Raw genomic sequence first — 18,807 nt, 5'->3', positions numbered from 1 at the left:
CTCTAAAATGTGTTCGATTTGAATTCTTTAGTACCAAACGTAAATATTTCACAAGTAAAATTCTACTTCTGTTACATATTTGAGTAAATCAGCAGATAAACACAATTAAAAATCAAAGGCGTTACATGTTGTTGCTTAATGTGCGAGTCTGTGAGAATGATTTTTAAAGGCTTATTAGGAGATTGTCTAATTATGATCAAAGACACTGCCTGAATTCCAGTTTCAGCCTTCTTGCATTGTGTATGTTTAACAGCAACAATAACTACAGTGGTCGGACTCCGCCCTGTCTTAACTGTGGCATTAATGTACCTTTACTGCAGAACAGAAAGGATTATTACAACAATAAACAAACACACACTGCTTAAGTTGCTCGGTTTTATTCAGGAAAAGGGGAGAAAATATTACTTAAAAAAAGAAAAAAAAAAATCATAAAGCTTCTGTCAGAAGCACTCAAATCAAGTTTCAGTGATCCTTCATTCCAATCTACCCTCATAGTTTATATTAAAACTGATTAGTGGGAAAACTAACTTTTTTCAAATAAATAGAATATTTCTTTTTTTGTCAATCTTTGTATTAAATCACAGCCAGTCAGTAACCACCAACACCCTAACTCTGTGGAAACAGACATACATACAATCCACTCTGCCAGTAAACATGGCAGAGCAGCTCTCCCAACACACGTCAGGCATTATGAATATACAATATGTTACACACTTACAGTATATACACCACCTCTTTTATAGTAAAGACAGTAAATGCTTTTTCTTTGTTTCAACTATGCATAACATATTAAGCAGTGAATTACAAAGCATCCGAAATTATTTTATCCACATTAATTTATTTAACAAGCCCCTCCCATCAAAAAACTCTACAAGTTTTAATGTGTGTTTATATCTTGTTCTGACCACTCCCAAAAAAAGACTAATGAAATCATGTTCAAAGCCAAAAGTTTGACAGAATTCTGAAAAATTAGAATAATAGAATAAATTTACTCAAAGCAACCTGTGATTACCAAACTGCTGCTTTTTAAAGGTGTTTTATTTTATCTGCCAACACCAACAAGCACATGTGGCTGCAATACACCTTATACCAAAAAAAGCTTCTTGCAACTTCATTCTAATCCGATACTTTAAGTGATAAATATTAAGTGTGCAATTTCGTAATAAATGAGCGTAACAGAGCGGATTGAAAAGTTCAAATTATAATGACAGGCCAAACAATAGCTTCAAAAGTCTGTTATTAGTTGTAAAAGAGAAGGGATCCATTTAAATCGACCTTTGTGAAAACAAGAACTTTTCTTAAAGCTGTCATTTTGTTTATAGACATTGTATTTTATCAGTTCTGATCTTGGGATTCTCTCTCATTTCTGTTTATTAATGCCCAAAAGAGATTAAGAGCTCAGACAACAAGTACAGAATGTAAACATAAAAAAATTGACTGTGTTTGATTTCTGGATTTGTAAAGAGACTTATCCTGACTGGTCCCTCACCTGGTGACATAAGGACATTTTGAAGTCCTCAGAGTGCAACGCTGCACAAATACACACCAATACTCTGATAAATTCAGTGGAATCCTCGGCACAGATACGAGGCTTCATAGGACTCCCCGCCCACTGAAGCTGAGATGCTCTGTCCAACTGGCCAGAGAAGACACAGCCTGATGAGATGCTTTGTACAGTTTTAGTGCAATCATACTTATCATAGTATCTATAATCTGATAGAACTCTAAACAAAAAAAAAACTGATGTAATTTTGGCTGAAGAGGATTTGGATTCTGACACACTCACAGTCCAGTTGTTAAAGGTGTGCATTCATTCACTTTTGATATGCAAATCTACAGGTATGCGTAACAAAAAACAGGCTCTTATCAGTCAACTTGTTTATTAAGTTAAAGACCCCATGAAGAAAAATAAATCTGAGATAGGTGACAGGAATGTGAACCAAGTCTCTGTGATGAGGCCAGCCAAATGCCCCAGCACTTAATACATAGCTTACTATCTATCATACTAATGACAAAGACAAAATGGGCCAACTTGGAGAAACGGCATGGAAAGCAGCGTGCAGCACAGCAACCCAAGCTCCACTATTTACCCTGACAGTCTGGCCTTCACAACTTCTACTAATACATGTTTTAACATCATGGGGTCTTTAAATTGCCTCTATGCCCTCAATTAATCTGATCAACCACCAACTTGTAATGGCGGCAACTTCTCAGCCTTAGTTGATGTATGAAACACCATAACACACACACACACACACACACAAAATCACAATTATAAACATAACAGTGTAAATACATGACTTATTTTCAGTGTTTGAAGAACAAACATTAAAGAAAAGGTAGTTTATCGGAACAGTACCAATCAGCAACATCCCCCTTAATCTTCCTGAACTTGACTGTGTAACTTAACAAGCTCATGACTTCGACAGAACGGCACCTGCAGTTAAAAAGCTTCTATGTGCACAAAGTTCCTCTATTGACTGAACTTAACCTTACACCTTTCTGCATTTAGTAGACCACCCAACCTGACATCCTCTCTCTGCACCATTCTGCTCACTTCTTTTCAGATTTCACACAGTTAAATGTTTGTGTTATTACATTCAAATGTGATGCTATTTTTTGGCATGTGTACAGTGAATTAAAACTGAGATTTGTACTTGAATAAAGTTGCTCCAAAAATGCTAATGCTTAACAGCTCTTTAAGTACTTTATCAGCAAGGGGCAGAATATATATCCCCTTTATTGCACATATGTGTGAGATGGGAATTCAAAGTTGCAAAAAAGGAGAATAATAGAATTGCATTTAGAAATCCTGATTATCTCTTCTCTGTGACAAACAAAAACACAAAACAACAGAAAAGCTTTCATTTCAGTCACACACAAATTGGTGCTGAAACCCAAAAATAACGAAGGGGCATTTTCAATGTACCTGGGTCAAAGACTTGTTTACATCACTGACCAGGTTTTTTTTTTTTTTTTTTTTTTTTTTTTTAATGAATATTAAGCTACAAACGTGGTTAACTCCCCACATTTCAAGACATATCCAAGATCTCTTATGCACACAAACAGACACGCAAACCTCAATCACACCAACAACTCACACCACAAGAATCTTGACTTCGTCCTGCTCATCAGGCCGATAAAAGAAGGGAATGCAGGGGTTCTCTCCGAGGAATGGGGGTGATCTCAGAGCTCCCTGGGGGTTCTGGATCTCCTGGAGAAGCTGCATGATTTGCTGGGCTGTACCGTCCTCTTTGGGCACCAGAGGCTTGGACTCAGTCTGAACAGGCCCAGATGATAGTATTTGGGTTGAGGTGGCTTCCAGAGCTGCAGAAGACTCGGACTGAGGACTGACCTCCATGGCTTCTGCAGAAGAGAAAACAAACTCTAACTAATGTATATAAGAAATGTATAGTACAAAGAAATGTGAAAATAGGATACTGCAGAATGATTTATGTTTAGAATGAAACTTTAAACCTTCTTTGCGTGATATTACTTGGATGACAAAAAACAGTCATTATTATGCCATCTTTCCACAAACTGTCTTTTTTTTTTACACATACAAGACAACAGATGCAGATACACCAAGAGAAATAAGCTATAGTAACTGTATTTAACTTTGCAAATACCTCTATAACATGAGTAATTCATAGTCTGATTGTGCAAGGCAAAACAGAACATAGTAATATATCTTAGTATTTCTATCCCATAACCCTTTGAGCTAAACTGGATCCAAAGCCGACACAGAATTTGTTGTGCACCGATTAGGATTTGGCACGTCTAATTGTGCTTACCAGCTCCATTGACAGCTCTAAGCTCGGTGTTTGTGTGCGCTTGCTGCTCTGAATGAGTGTGATCCTCCCCGACGGGAAGCAGGTCAGGGCTTACTGTTCCCACACTGGCTATAGCTCCAGTGTAGCGGTTGTACCAGTCGTTCCTCTCTGCCACCAGCCTCATCACGAGATCCTGCAGTTCTGCCAGCTTTGCCTGACGGAACAGAGGGATAAAAAAGCAGCACACAGATGAACCATGCCAGCTGAAGAAATTAAAATTAAATTATTTCATATAATAAAAGAAGAGTAGCAATCTGTTTAAAGATTACTTTAACATACCTTCATGTCCTCCTTGTCCTGGGCCAGCATGCTAATGTATTGCTCTTTCTCTTGGTGTTTCTGCTTCATGATGGCTCGCTGACTCTGGTACAGGGCAATGTACTCCCCTGGAAACACAAACAACTGCTTATTTAGATGTGAAACAGAACGTAAACTGTTGTGCAGTCAAAATTCAAGACAATATCAAAAAGGCTGCTGTGCTGTTGTATCGTATGACCTATAGTGTCAGTCTCTCCAGATAGTTGGATGCAGCGGTGCTCCAGTTCCTCCACGCGCTCCTTCAGGTCAGCCTTCTCCTGCATGAGGGAGGTAAAACGTTGCTGAAGCTTCTCCATTGCAGCTTGGAGGGCCTGATGTACTTCCACTGGCACTCCTCCTTCTGGTAAAGAGGAAGCAGAGTACACTGAAGGTTTACACAGTTCTCATCCTGTACTAATCATTATCAGGAATGATCACAGAATGTCAGTACAAACCTGAATGCTCATGACTGTGTTCACAGTGACTATGTTGTTCATGACTGTGATCGTGCTCATGATCATGGTCATGAACAGGTTTGTAGCTGTGCTGTTGCTGCTCCAGCCTGAGGGCCACAGCGGCCTGTTGCCGGGTTACCATGTGGAGCCTATGCTCCTCCTCCAGGTGCCTCCTGGCTTCATCCCTCTCTGCTTCCAACTGTGCCAAAGCTCCATGGATAAAATTCTCCTGTTGGGGGAAACAGAAAGTGTCAATAAGGGTTTTAGACGAAGCACACAGCATAAGGAAATCAGGCACGGCCAGTAACACAGTCATAACCCACAGCATGAACAGCATCTGGTTACTTGGATACAAATCCTATCTGTTTAACTCTAGCCTTACAGCCCAACTCCAGGATCTCTGAAATCTGTTTTTGGGTTTTTGATGATAAGATTTGTACCTGTACAACTCTTATAATTTCTTTAAGTTCGGCTACCCGCTGCCCAACATCCTGATGGTATCCTTTGTTAAACAAAACAAAACATTAACTTCTCTAAGGTGTGTAGCGCTTCCAATGAGAGTTATCTAAAAAATCATGCTTGGGTTAAATGGAGATGTAAAGTTTGGACAGTATGTTATTTACTTGATAATTTTATTCACACAGTTCTTTTCTTGTTTAAAGACCGTCCACTATATCACCAGACTGCCCATCCCTAATCCACACTGGCATAACACAGGACATGTAAATGTCAATGTTTGACTTGGTGTTTCAGGACGTTATACTTGTAAAACAAAGATAAACAGAGAAAATAGATTGATATGAAATATTTTAAAATAACATTCAACACTGTCCTTACCATCTCCTTCTGGCTCTCAAAGTCGTCTGGAATAATTAATGAAGAAGACTTTTTTGGGCTTTCTTGTACTGACTGGCTTTCCACTCCATCTCCTAAATGACATAAAAAAAGTGAAACTATCAAGATATTTGACTCATTCAGATTTTTCTTGTCTTCAAATTTGCATAACACCACATTATATCTAAAGGTCAAAAACAGCTGTTTCAACTTTGCCTGTCAGTGGCAGATATTACAGCTCTTTTCTTAGAAGTTTCAGCTGTTTCACATCAATGACACAGTGTAATTGTTTCTTGAAAAACACAGCTGTTTCTTTCTTTTCATTCAAAATGGTGTTGAAGAAAAACAGCATGATGTTTACAGATATTAAAAAAGACCATTAAATTTCTTGTAAAAGCATATTAACAGCATACTGAAATATCAAAAGGATACACATAAAGTGAGAGGTTTAACTGTGACTATACACAAACCATGAGGTCAAAAAGTACAAACACAGCTGTGATGTAGAAAAATTACCCTGGTCTCTGGATGATGTTACAAGGGCTGAACTGTTGAGCAGCTCCTTCACCTCCGCCTTCAGCTGCTCATTGTCTCTTACTAACTGCTCCAAGTGCTCCTGCATGAGACAGAAAACATAATACAAAACACTGACCGTGAAACACCTGGTATGCGTCCAAGTTTGCCACTGGAATTATATCATCAGCAGAATATTAACAATAGTGTCAAAGTTTTATAAAAACAAAAAAACAAGATCCAACTACCAACAGACCCTGTGAAGCAGTCAGTGCATATTTGTACTTCACAGAAGACTGGCTATGAGTAGACATATGACTGTACACACCTGTGCTTGTTTCAGCTGATTGTAGCTCATCTCCAGTTGTGCACGGCCATGGCTTTCGTCATGCTGCAGCCGGTCCATGAGCTGGCTCTGCTGCAGATACTGTTGATGGAGCTGTTCTCTCTCTGAAGCCAGGGCCTGGTAGCCGGCACAGTACTGCTGCAGATGAGCCGCCACCTGATCCCTCTGCTCAATGAGACCCTGAGTCTCCTGACATTTCAACTCCAGCTGGAGGCCAGGAAATGAAAGAGGATATCAATACCAAAATGAAGCATATAGGTTTTTTTTAAACTGACAACACACCCATTTATTTGACCATCAAATCAGATATTTGGGAGGAATCTGATGATTGTAAATATCTGATGATGCGTCTACATACACAAATGTAGCACAAAATAATATTGTTTGGCATAGACATAGTCTTTAGTTAATTATTCACTCCATATTTAAAATCTGAATTTGGCATCATCTTGGTGAGAGAAGCTGATTGTGGGCGGAGGTAACGAAGCTCTTTGCACATGTGCAGATGTACAAAGATTAAATAAATCAGATATACGGGTCTATGTGCACACAGATATCAAGGTTTTGGGAAGAAATCTATGTGTTAAACGAGTTTCTTAAAATCCGATAATGGCAGTTATCTGATAAAGGATGTAAGATTTGGCTTTCTACATGATCACTTGAATTACCTAATAACTCCAGAAATCAGGTAATAATCAGATTTTTTGGTGTCCTTGTTAACGGGGTCATTGATTAGCACCTTTGGATGCTATTTTGTGTAGAACAAGAAAAAGATAGCAAAATGACATACCTGCTCTTTGACATTGTGCAGCTCCTCCTGCAATTCACCCAATCTTCGAGCTAACTCCTTCTTCACATGTTGCTCTGACTGGATGGCAGTAGTCAGTTCCATGTTCTCATTAGTCTATCATAATGAAAGAAGAACAGGAAATTTGGCTTCAATGGAGCGTTTTCACACCTTCAGAAGTAGAGTGGCAGCTATAAAACGACATTAAAGTCAACTTCTGAAAAACAGCTGAGAAAACTAAAACAAATACCAGCAGCAGGATGTATTAAAATGAGAAGTTAATGAATAGAATAAAAACAAAATCCCAGCATTCCACGTGGATAGTAAGATTTTGGCCTCACCAGTTTGACAAAACCGTTCTGTAGCTCAGCCAGTTGGTCCTTCAGTGTGCGGTTCTGGGTGAGTGCACGGCTAATAGTGGCCTTGTCTGACTGAACATCCTCCAACATGCGCCGCCGGTCCTCAGCCTCCTCGGCTTGACCCTCCACCTGCCGCTCCAACTCTCCCAGACGCATCTCCTGCTCTGCACAAAGGCGGCTCAGCTGCTCATTATCTCGCAGCTGGGAGAAATACAACAGAGAATTTTTTAAGAAATAAAATGTGCTTTTCCTGAAATGTTATGGAAAAGTGTAAGATGGAACACTGTATATCAAATTGATATATATAGAAAAGATGTTTGGAGAGAATAACTGAATGCAAACCTGTGCCTGATACTGTGCAGAAACAGCATCTTTCTCTTGTTGTAGACTGCTAAGAGCATCCTGCAGAGCCACCTCACTCTCTGACGGCCCTGAGGGCTGAGACTCTGCACCATCTTGGGCTTCTTTCTCCATGGACAATAGAGCTACAGTAGCAGGACAGAAACAAATTTTAAGAATTTTACCACAGAGAAAGACACCAGACAAAACTGTTGAATCACCTATAATCTGTTATTCTATGAATGTACTTTATGTACCTGTATACCTGTGTAGACAGCGCATTAGATTGTAAAACATCTAATATTGTTTTTAACAAATTTTACCATATAAAAAGCTCAGAATAAAAGTCTGAAATAACAAACAGAATATCTGACAATGAATACAATTGAAACCTGGTGAACTTCTCATAATTGTGTCATTAACCATTTTGATTTGCATTTTGAAGAAGTTTTGTAAAAGGAAAATGCAGAAAAAATGGAGAGAAGAAAACCCAAACAAAATAAGGCCTTTTAAAGCTCTTTTCAGATGTTTCTTGTGCTTTTTAAAAGAGAACTAAAGCACTTATGCAAATAAGCTCAGATGTATCTAAAAAGTCACTAAAATGATTGGTCACACAAACCTGCTGCTGTTTCTGCTTCTAAAGAATAAGCATGGCTGATACTTGTGGACATTAAATAACAGTGATAATAGCAGTGAACTAAGTTAAAATCAATTCCAGGTGACTGGTTTAGTTTCTGTCATCTTCAAATTTTCAGGTTCCTGACCACTAAAACTGTGAAGTACTGACATGCGGATCATATGTTATTGCCAAAAGGCAACATATTGCCTATCCTGCCACCTGCTGATAACCACATACAGCCTGGTTTATCTGCTTCAAACTATGCTATGGAAACAAATCCAATAGAAAAAAATACCTCAGAAGTATTCTGTCTTGATTTAAAGCTACTATATTGAGTTGAACATGGCTGTGATAAGGGGGGCAATTTTATTGAAATTTTGCAAGAAGTTCTACATAAAAAAGCCCAGAAGAGAGCTGTGTACACCTCTCACCTGCAGCATTCTTAAGCTCTGCAACGCTGGCCTCCAGTTCTTGGACTCGATCAATGTTTCTGTCTCTTTCCTCTGCCACCAAAGACACCTTCATCAACAGAAATTGACTCATCAATTAGAACAAAAACAACAAAAAACCCATCTATTTACAAGTCTATAGACAGACATAGTTACTAAGGGTGTAACTTCACCTGTGCTAAGAGCTGTTCTGTTTTGTCCTTCCATACACGACCCTCTTCCTGGATCTGTTCTGCATAATGGTCTCTCTCAGTCTTTAGTTTTGCAATGGACTCCAGAAGCTACAGGAACACAAATGGAAAGGGGATGCTGGTGTGAATTAACACTTTTTTCACCAACTTTATGGTTATAATTAGTCTGGAGCTTAGAAATCATATAAGAGTAGTTTCGTCAAATCAAATCTAACTTTATTTATAAAGCACTTTTCAGACAAAAGTGCTTAAAATAAAGCAACTAGGTGCAGACATATACATATAAAGAAACAAAACAATTTAGAACAAAGATAACAGCATAACAAGGTGCATAAGACGTAGCTTTTCCAAGCAGGTTGGACAAATTAAAAGTTAAAAGAATATATAAAGTACACAAAAATAAAAGGCTAGTTAAATACAACAATAAAAATAGAAGTTTTAAGAATTTATTTAAAAGAGGGCAGAGTTTCAGTCGACCTGCAGGTCTGTGGGAGCCTTTTCCAAATGGAAAGTGCATAAAAACTAAAAGCATGTTCCTCATGACTTATGGAAGAAGTAAGAAAACAAAAACAAATTAAACAAGCTTCAAAAGCTGCAGGATAAATATCCATTAACGCTGTGCACCAACTGAGACTTTGTGAGTGTCAACACAGATTTAGAAGCAGCATCACAGTAAGTCAACTGGAAGAGAAAGACCCTTACAAACCTGGTGATTATGTGCTTCTAGGTGCTGCTTCTCTTCCAGCAGTGAATGGACTTGCTGGTTGGCAGTGGTGGGATCAGACTGACTGGAGTACTGGAGACAAACCAGAAGAGAAAAACAGCGTGAAATGTAGATGACTAAAAGAAAAATAAATAAGTACATTTGGTTTCACTATCAAAACCAAGTCAAGGCCGGATTTTGGACTGAGACGATACATGTTTTCTCCAAGAGATTCATGGCATCATGATATCCTTGCTGTTGCCACATAAAGAAACTGAACCCAAACCCAGACTTTTGCACACTAATAGGATATAAAACTGTTACATAATTTTCAAGTACTGGCAGGATAAAGATTACTTAAAATGTCTGTGAGGCATAATTATGTTTTCCTTTATTGTAACAGACCTGTTGTAACATGAGCTCAGCCATCTCGAGCCTCTTGTGAAGATCGTCCAGCTCTATCTTCATTACAGAATTATCTTGTGTACTCAGCTTTAACTGCTCTGACAGCTCCGAGCGCTGCTGCTTTGACTCTTCACTTAAATTGCTGTAAGGATACATGTACATAACATCCACGTCAGATACAACATGTTGAAATTGATATACCATGTTTAAATTCAAAGCAATACATTGCAAACCTATTATAAATAAAAAGATATACATTTCTTTGTGCATATTAAGGTAAAATTACTTACTTTAGTCTTAACACTTCTAGTCTCAGGCTGTCTCTTTCCTTTTCAAGTTCTTTGTTTTGCTGGACACAGAAATAAAAAAATTAATTCCTCACAATGATACAAACATTTCAGAAATCAATTAAAAATAATCTGAAATGAAGAAAATAAGTATGCTTCTGTGTGTGCTACATTTCCAAGATTACAGCTGATTTCAACTTTGCTACATGTCCTATAATCTTATATGAATGATGAGGGAAGCAGTAAGGATTATTGGGGTCTCACTGCCAACTTTAGGGGTCCGGGCCCAACAAAAATCATCCAAGATCCTATCCAACCCTGCCACCGACTATTCTCTCTCCTTCCTTGTCTGCAACAGCTTTTATCTGACCACCACATTTCAACAACAAAGTGCTATCCTGAATTATTTAATTATACATGTATTTATTTATACTTACTTTTACAACATCCATTCTAAGTTCATTTTTAAATACTGAGATGTTAATGCTTCTGTTTTCATTTTGAATCAGTGCTATGTAATCTTGCTCTGCAATGCATCTGAGTTAATGTCTGAATGACGATAAACCTATTTTACACTGCATCTGTATTACACATTTGTCAGCACATTTTATTTTTGTTACCTTCTCAAATTGTTTTTGCTGTGTTGACACTGAAGAGAGAGTCCGCTCCAGCTCTGATACTCTCTGCTTTGTTGTCTGCAAACGGTTGTTTAGCTCCTCTGCCTCAGCTGCACACGTTCAAACACAAACCCAGAGAGTGAAGGACACAGTAAGTGACTGATGCCAAAAATCTTGCCATGTTATAAAATGAACACACACACACCTGTTTTCTGTCGTGCAGCCTGTTGTGTGTACTGTAGTGCTGTCTGTAGCTCAGATTTCTCTGACACCAGTATACCAATGGTCTGGATATGAACCTTGGGAGAAGACATATGAACAAAGAGCACATTTTTTTCTCAAAACTAGATAATGTCATCTGTCATCAACAAGTCCATTATTACATCACAAGTTCAACAAGATAGTTCATTACAGAAAACACACTCTCTCCACAATGTGCTTGTCAGTGAGCCACCATGCAAACAAGAGCTGGGGAAAGGTGTGGTCACACTTCTTAGATCACTGATAAACACTGATGACAATATCTGGTGTTACTTTTCAAGAGTTTCCTGATTTGATGCTACAGAAATGGAAGAAAAAAAAAACACTGTCACAAAAACACAAAAAATTACCTGTAACTGCTCCCTCATGGCTCCTTGTTCTTTTGAGAATCTCTGTTCAAATTCCTTTCGCTCCTGAGGGAAGGAAAATATAAAGTTCATGAACAACTGGCTTAAATCTACTAGACCAGGAATAAATATAATGGACATGCAGTCAAGCAGAGAAAGAAGAAAAAGAAAAAAACAGAAGTTTCCAACCTTTTGTAGCTGATCTGTGAGGCCCTGAGTTTGTTGTGCCTGTCAAAGCAACATGATGTTACTTTAATTATAGAAAAGATCTATTTAATTTTCACCATCTTTGCAGTGTTACACTGTTTGATCCCAGAAAAGAGACAAAAAATTCAGGAAGGTCTCATCTGCATGCAACTGATGAAGACACTGATATGCAAAGCAATGAAAATAATAATAATAAAAAAAGTTGTTTTGTTATAAATGTCAAGTTAGAGTTTTATGGTTCCTTAAAGCTTTGCATTTGCTGGTTAGTTTGCTAAATTGGCTTGACAAGCGTTTAAAATTAGCCCCTGGGATATTATGACCCTGGCCAAAATGTACAACCCAAAGGTCTGTGTAGAAATCCATCAGTCTGCCTGAGTACAAAATAAAATAATAATAAGGTGGAAAAAAATGCATGACTTTTGGGTTATGGTGGCCCAAGATGACATGCAAAGTGCATTACAATTCATGCATAGATACAAATAATTGTGGAAAGTAGGACAGAGTTTACACCAAGGTAAACACTGCAAAAAAGTGCACAAATAAATTTGCATACACACAGCTTCTTACCAGCTGGTCTAGCTTGGTATTCAGCTGAGAGTTTGTTAGCTTGCTTGATTCCAGGGCGGCTGCCAGCTCCTGGTTCTGACTCTATCACGTGCACACATGCATCCGGGAAAGAAAAAATATTTTAAAAAATAAATAAGTGCAGTGACAAAAATCAAACAAAGGACACAAAGGAGGATAAATATTAAAATGTGAATTATTAACATGGAAGCAAAAAATAGCACTGTTACAAGTGATGAAGTGATGCAAATAATCAAAATTAATGTAAACAATTTAACATATCAGTGGTTCCAGTTTAGAATATATACATATGAATATATTTATAAAATGCAAATGTAAATAAACTTTTTTGTGTTTTTCTACCTCTCCTTTAGCTCACACCAGTTATTTAAACACAATGATATAAAGGGCAAAATTGGTAAGTATATAGTACTTCTTTATACTACAGAAACTTTTTTCACAAAGCTATACAACTGGACCTCATACAGAGAATAACTTTGAAAAGATTAAGTCCAAACTTCCATTCTGAACACAGTACACTGATACTGGACAGCTCATCACTTTATGTGCAAGCACGGCATGATAAAATACCACGTGTGAAGATCTAACTGCACTGTGAATCAAATACCTTTGAATTATGCTGCTTTTAATTCACTATAAATTAAGTGACGTCAAGATATTATTGAAAGGCTTTACTCAGCTCTAGGTTTAAAATACTAAAAAAAGTTATGAAAAAAAAATTGTTTAGAAAAATTTGATTTCCATCATACCTCCAGTTCTTTTTCACTGACAGAAGATGCACTGTCTCCATTCACGTAGGCAGCAGATGACTAGAATGACAGAAATATACCACAGTTAACGGGTTTCCAACACAAGCTTAATCATGTGGTTAAAATATTTCAGCCTGAAACAAAGTCATCTACACTGAATGACCCCAAGGACAAAATGTTAATATTTTCTCCTGACTTGTAAAGGCCCATTTATGCTCGACGCAGAATACGGATACGCAGACGGACGGACAGTTTTGGCCGTCTTCTGTGTCGGTTACACGTGTAATTTGGTCCGTTTTCACAGACCTTAGATAGTTGTCGCTTGTCGCAGAAGATGGAGCAGTACCACAGGAAATCACGGGGGCAGTGCTGAACAGAATAGCTGACATGCGACCAGCGAAAGAAACAAACCAGAGAAAAAGAAGAGGATCAGAGAGGGAACAAACAAAGCAGAAGAAGGAAGACGATAACTGTAGAAGTTGTGCGAGCTTTTCAAGAAAAAATGTGAGTGTTAAGGGTGTGTTGGGCAATTGGAAACAACTTTATAGCGATGCATTACAGCTGCCAAATAATGTCTGAAACTGACGTCGGCTCAAGGGAGTGAACTCCGACTGCCCACTAGTGGAGGAATTTATTCGACAACCATGGCAACACAAAAGAAGCATGGAAGTATGAGGATGGCAACGTATGACGTTTGAAACGGACGTCCCTATTTACGTATGTAAGGGAGCATAAATGGGCCTTTATAATGTTTCTGCAGCAATTTTAAGCTAAAATCCATGACTTTGTTTGACTGAATGCCTATGATACAATCATCTGTTTCATTGCAGATAGGTATTTTGATAAGTTCAGGAACCATAAGAGTTGCATCTCACTACAACGTGGTGCAACAGTAGCTTAGAAATAAAGAAGTGATTAAAAAAAAAAGTGAGTAACTGTATCTTCTATGATAAAGAAGGCTGTTGTTTCATTGCCGACTATGCAAAACTAAACTAAGTTGAGAGAAGTTGCCGTTTATTAAGCTGGTTTAATCCACCACCTGATGCTGTCAGTGTGCTTCATGCAATTGAGACGGCCTGGCAATACTGCAAATGCTTCCAGTGTATTCTTGCCAAGAATAGACACTACACACTCTGACTGAAAGTGTTCCTTGGCTGTGTTATTGTTAAAAGCCTAACACTATGTGACAAAGAAATGTGTGAGAAAGACAAAGATACGGGATTGACAATGGTAGGTCTTAATGGCGTACCTCAGAGACGAGGCCGTTTAGTTGCTGCGAGAGCTGCCGCAGGCTCTCTGTGGAAGACAGCGGTCTGCAGGATAACAAGCGTGAACACACATTAGCACTCAGTCACCAACACATCACACTATGAGCAACAACATGCATGTACGTTATGGTAGCTGAACACCTCCTTCACACAGAAATTGTGTGATAACCCTTTTAAGAAAGACCACTCAATATGCTGCCATTGTGTGCTAAATTTGTTCACTCTGAAATAAACATAGCCAAGACAGTGCAGTCAAAGTGGGTTCTCAAATAGCATCCTGATGTTATGGAAACAAAGGTGCAACATGTACAGGGATTTACATTTGTATTCATTAGGGTAGATTGATTAGCCAATCATGTCATACTTGTTTGATAGTGTAAAGTAACAAGGACAAAGAATGGGAATACATAAAATGTATAAACCCACCTATTATCATTTTTTAACTTCTCATTGCCATTGGTGTCAGGATAGTCCTGCATAAAGAGAAACATGTAACAAAAATAACTGTATTAGAACTGGACAGATGCAAAAATAAAGACTGACTCGATAAAGGGGAATTTGTGTCATTTCACAGCACATTAATACATCACAAAAAAGGCCTGTCATGCCACAATTAACATGAAAAAAAAAACATGACAATGAACTTCTCAGACTTTCTAATCAGTGCACAAAGGCTTATAATGAAAATGTTGCATGTTAGCCAGATACATATAAAATGACAGAAATGTTTTTGAGCAGCACACACACACACAAAAAAAAAACAAACAAAAAAACACTAACAAAAAACAAAAACTGGGGGACAGAAAAGAGGGACACACCTGTGGGTCGGTGTCGTGACTGACAGACTCAGGGTTAGTAGCAGCATTAGCACTAGCAGGGTTAAACATGGGTGAGCCGCGATCAGGCTCGCTGTTTGAATCCTCTGGTAGCTGGGGAACTGAAGACCCCACAACCTCCATGTCAGCGAAAGTCTGGGATAACACATTCACAAAAACGAACACACTGATTTATTGTCCACAAAACAGGCAGTTGAGAGCAACAGAGAGACCACCAAAAATCTAGCAAACCTTATGAAGTAATTGCACAAAAATAATCTGTTAGTCATAATAAATTTATATTCAAAAAGCTGAAAAAAAAACCCATCCTGCAACAGAAGTGATTTTTGCTAGGTAATGCATAAATACCAACATCATCATGTCATCATAGTCATGCAACAACTTCACAAAAGCCAACCATCTAAGATGAACACCATAAGACAATAATATCTCTTGAAAATCACAGATTGAGGTGAATCATTACAAAAAACACTAAACATGTTTTACTGCTTTTGCCATGTCTAGATCTAAAAAAGTACACCGCCAAGGCACGCATTTGTACTTAAAAGTTTTCCCATGGTTTTTGGTCTATGTGACAGAAAGAAAAAGTACACTTGATTAACGAAGGTAAGAAAGAGGATGCAGCATATATATTAAATACCAAAAGAGGAGCTGGTTTTTACAGCAGGGGGTGCAGAGAAAGAAGAGGAGAAAGACAACGGCTCACCTGACAGTTGCCATAAGGAGGAAGGACTAGGCCATTGCTTTGACTAAGTGCTTTCAGAATACTGTCAAACTACAGGAAGAAGAAACAAAGACTGAGAGAAAGATGTGACAGGGCAGGGAGCAATTTGCAAAGAGACAGAGAGGTAACCAGATAGGCATGGTAAGCAGCTACTAAAAGCAGAAATTCTAAAAGTGAGTGTGCAGAAAAACCTGTCTTGTTCAAGAGAACAGTAAACTTTTTATCAGGTTTTTTATTGCATTCACTATTGTAATTACCAAATATAAAGCGTATCATACAAATGACATATGTAAATGATTGGAATATAGTAATGTTTTTCCACAGATAAATATAGTGGAGTAGCAGAGTCTCTAACTACAGTAAAGTCAGTGATAAGTCTGAATGTCAGTGACCTAGCTGGGGAAAAAAATAAGTGTGAGAGAGGAAACCATGGAGAAAAAATGGGCACATGTAGACAATAAACAGGCTGTAAGTGTACATATGGAAAGGATGGGTACACCCACTGGTAATTATTTAGCAAGGGTGAGAATCAAGGCAAAGCTATATGGTCTCATTCTACATATGCAATAAAACTTTTTAACTGGATCAATTGTAGTTTAACTCTTATAATTACAAGCTGCAGACTTAAGTCACTGTTTCAAATGTCAGGAAGCAAAGCCAAGTCATGCATGCTATCTGAAAACGGTGCACACCGGTTCTCACTGGAGCGCTCCATTTGATTATGGGGCATTAAAAAGGACAATACATTAAGAAATAGTTGTTTTTACATTTATATGTAACAGAGGTGGCAAGTGGTTAAAAGATGAGTAATTTAATAAATGCTTGTAATTTAATAAACGGCTTTTTAGAAATGCCAGTGAGCTCATAGCATGGCACTGACTGGCATTTTTTCCCACCACACACATTTTAGGATATCAATTTTCCAAAAAAAAAAAAAACAACCACTAACGATAAACCAATCTAAAATACAATTTTACAAGTGACAAAACAATTAGTGCTCCACAGCCGTAAGGTCAATACAAAGCATTTGGACTGAAGAAAAACAAAGTACTTCTTTATCAATGAGCATCTCAGTTTCTTTATTAAGAACCAAAGCTTGCTATCCTTCAAATATACCACAAAAAAACTGTATTTTTTTTATCCACTTACATATAAGGGCATACACAATTACATTACAATGTTAAAAACTGGAAAGGAATAATCTGGAAATGTTTTTAAACTCTTCCATTTGATAAATGACACACAACCAGAGCGCAGACTATCAAGCACATAAAGTGGATTTGGCCACCAAAGACAAATAAAATGCCTTGGACAGACTTACATTGTCTGGAGAGTCTCTGTCTGTTGAAGGTGCATCGAGCTGGTTAAGTCCCTTTACTTTTCTCTTTTTCTTGGACACTGCTCCTCCACCCTTGTCTCCACCTACAGAAGAGGGGGAGCTCTTCTGCTGAAACTCCTTCAGCTGAGCAGCACATGAATGAAGGAGAGAGCAGATATGTAAAATAAAATCCTATTGTTTGTACCACATGGAGAATGCAAGTAAAGAATGCCATATATGCAGCCTTGTAAAATTAATTCAAAGAGTTCAAGAGTCACAGTTGCTCACAATTCACTGCAAATTTAACAAAATGTGAATATAACATTAGCTAGTTACTCCTATAATGTTGAAGATGCTGTTCATTAGTAAATTCATTTATGCAGGACACAAGCTCAGGCCAGCGACTAAGATCTACGTACATATTACATGTGACTGAAAAGGAGATGGTTTGTAATGCTTGGTATGTTTGACCGACAGGCCTTGAGCAGCTGTCGTAGGGGAATGCGGGGGGTATCATTAAGGCAACCATTTTCGAGACATTCTTTGAAACGCAGAAAAATGTAAAGACCACTCATCCATTAAATTTGTTGGCTCAATGTGATGCTGACGAGCCATTTTCTGATGCTAACATTTAAGAGTTGACCAAGCTATCCCTCTCACTAGCAACTAGCAAAGCCACCAAGCAGGACAGCGAAGAGGGGTGTCAGCTGTCAAAACAGTCCCCGTCATTACGTCCAGCTAACAGTGCTAACATGTTACTTTACTATTTACGTTTTCAGACATTTTAAAGCTGTTGTTTTAAAAATAGTTTCCCAAAGTTTCTGAATTTCCGTAGAACAATCTGAAAGCTGCCCAGCTGGTCGGGGGCATTCTTTACTTTCACATACAGCTAACTAGTTATTAGCTGGTGAGCTAACGTTAACTTGCCTTAGCACGTTAAGCTTTGCTAGTGATTTACTATAATGTTCGCTGGAAAGACAAATGAAACCGTTGGGCAAAAAGAGCCCATTGAGGTAATCACTGACTAACTTAACTGCGATACTGTGAATGTCCCTCTGAACTAAGAATAGTCTACATAATCTGGGAAGGTTAATGCTATCAGTAGAGGCCCCAAATAAAACCCCGGTCTTTCCTGCTAGGTAAAGCTTCGACGTGAGTGCGATAGACGGGACAAACGACAGCGCAGTGGTCGGGCGACGTGTAATGACAACACCCAAGCTCGGTCACAAATACATAACCAAAACCACTAAAAGAAACACGGTTAAAGTACACTTGCAAACTAGACATACAATTGGTACTCTCAGTGATATTTAGCCAGACAGGATGTAAAAATACTTTACCTTTTTCTTAGCTGCAGCGAGTTTAATTTGCCTACTCTGGTCGGCCATCCTGCTGCTATGGTCAACAGACCGAACCACGTCATCAGTCCGGTGCCCGAAGGCGTTTCCGCCGGCAGGGGGCGCAAAATGTGCAGCGCT

The 18,807-nt window shown here is 38.4% G+C and overlaps 1 protein-coding gene across 5 annotated transcripts; it reads right to left on the bottom strand.

Moving 5' to 3' along the window:
* Positions 1-361: 361 nt before the first annotated feature.
* golga2 (golgin A2) lies at positions 362-18,768 on the bottom strand. 5 transcript variants are annotated; one of them, XM_041970484.1, is made up of 28 exons: positions 18,670-18,768; positions 17,333-17,473; positions 15,994-16,062; positions 15,270-15,422; positions 14,878-14,924; positions 14,433-14,496; positions 13,184-13,243; positions 12,417-12,497; positions 11,832-11,870; positions 11,646-11,708; positions 11,240-11,333; positions 11,038-11,144; positions 10,421-10,479; positions 10,131-10,272; positions 9,729-9,818; positions 9,005-9,112; positions 8,814-8,901; positions 7,767-7,909; positions 7,407-7,625; positions 7,069-7,182; positions 6,261-6,485; positions 5,936-6,035; positions 5,423-5,514; positions 4,586-4,814; positions 4,330-4,491; positions 4,113-4,219; positions 3,795-3,987; positions 362-3,366 (listed from the first exon to the last, which is right to left on the bottom strand). In XM_041970484.1, the coding sequence occupies exons 1-28, from the start codon at positions 18,715-18,717 to the stop codon at positions 3,098-3,100; spliced, it is 3,306 nt and encodes a 1,101-aa protein (XP_041826418.1). In that variant the 5' UTR covers positions 18,718-18,768; the 3' UTR covers positions 362-3,097. The 5 variants fall into 5 exon arrangements, with proteins under 5 accessions (XP_041826418.1, XP_041826419.1, XP_041826421.1 ...); XM_041970485.1 differs by having other exon boundaries at positions 4,330-4,485; positions 18,670-18,752; XM_041970487.1 differs by lacking the exon at positions 12,417-12,497 and having other exon boundaries at positions 18,670-18,752.
* Positions 18,769-18,807: the final 39 nt, after the last annotated feature.

Source organism: Melanotaenia boesemani, chromosome 19, assembly GCF_017639745.1.
Source record: "Melanotaenia boesemani isolate fMelBoe1 chromosome 19, fMelBoe1.pri, whole genome shotgun sequence".
In the NCBI taxonomy this organism is placed as follows: Eukaryota; Metazoa; Chordata; class Actinopteri; order Atheriniformes; family Melanotaeniidae; genus Melanotaenia; species Melanotaenia boesemani.
Note: the sequence above shows the minus strand (reverse complement) of the source record. Positions and strands in the feature narration are given on the sequence as shown.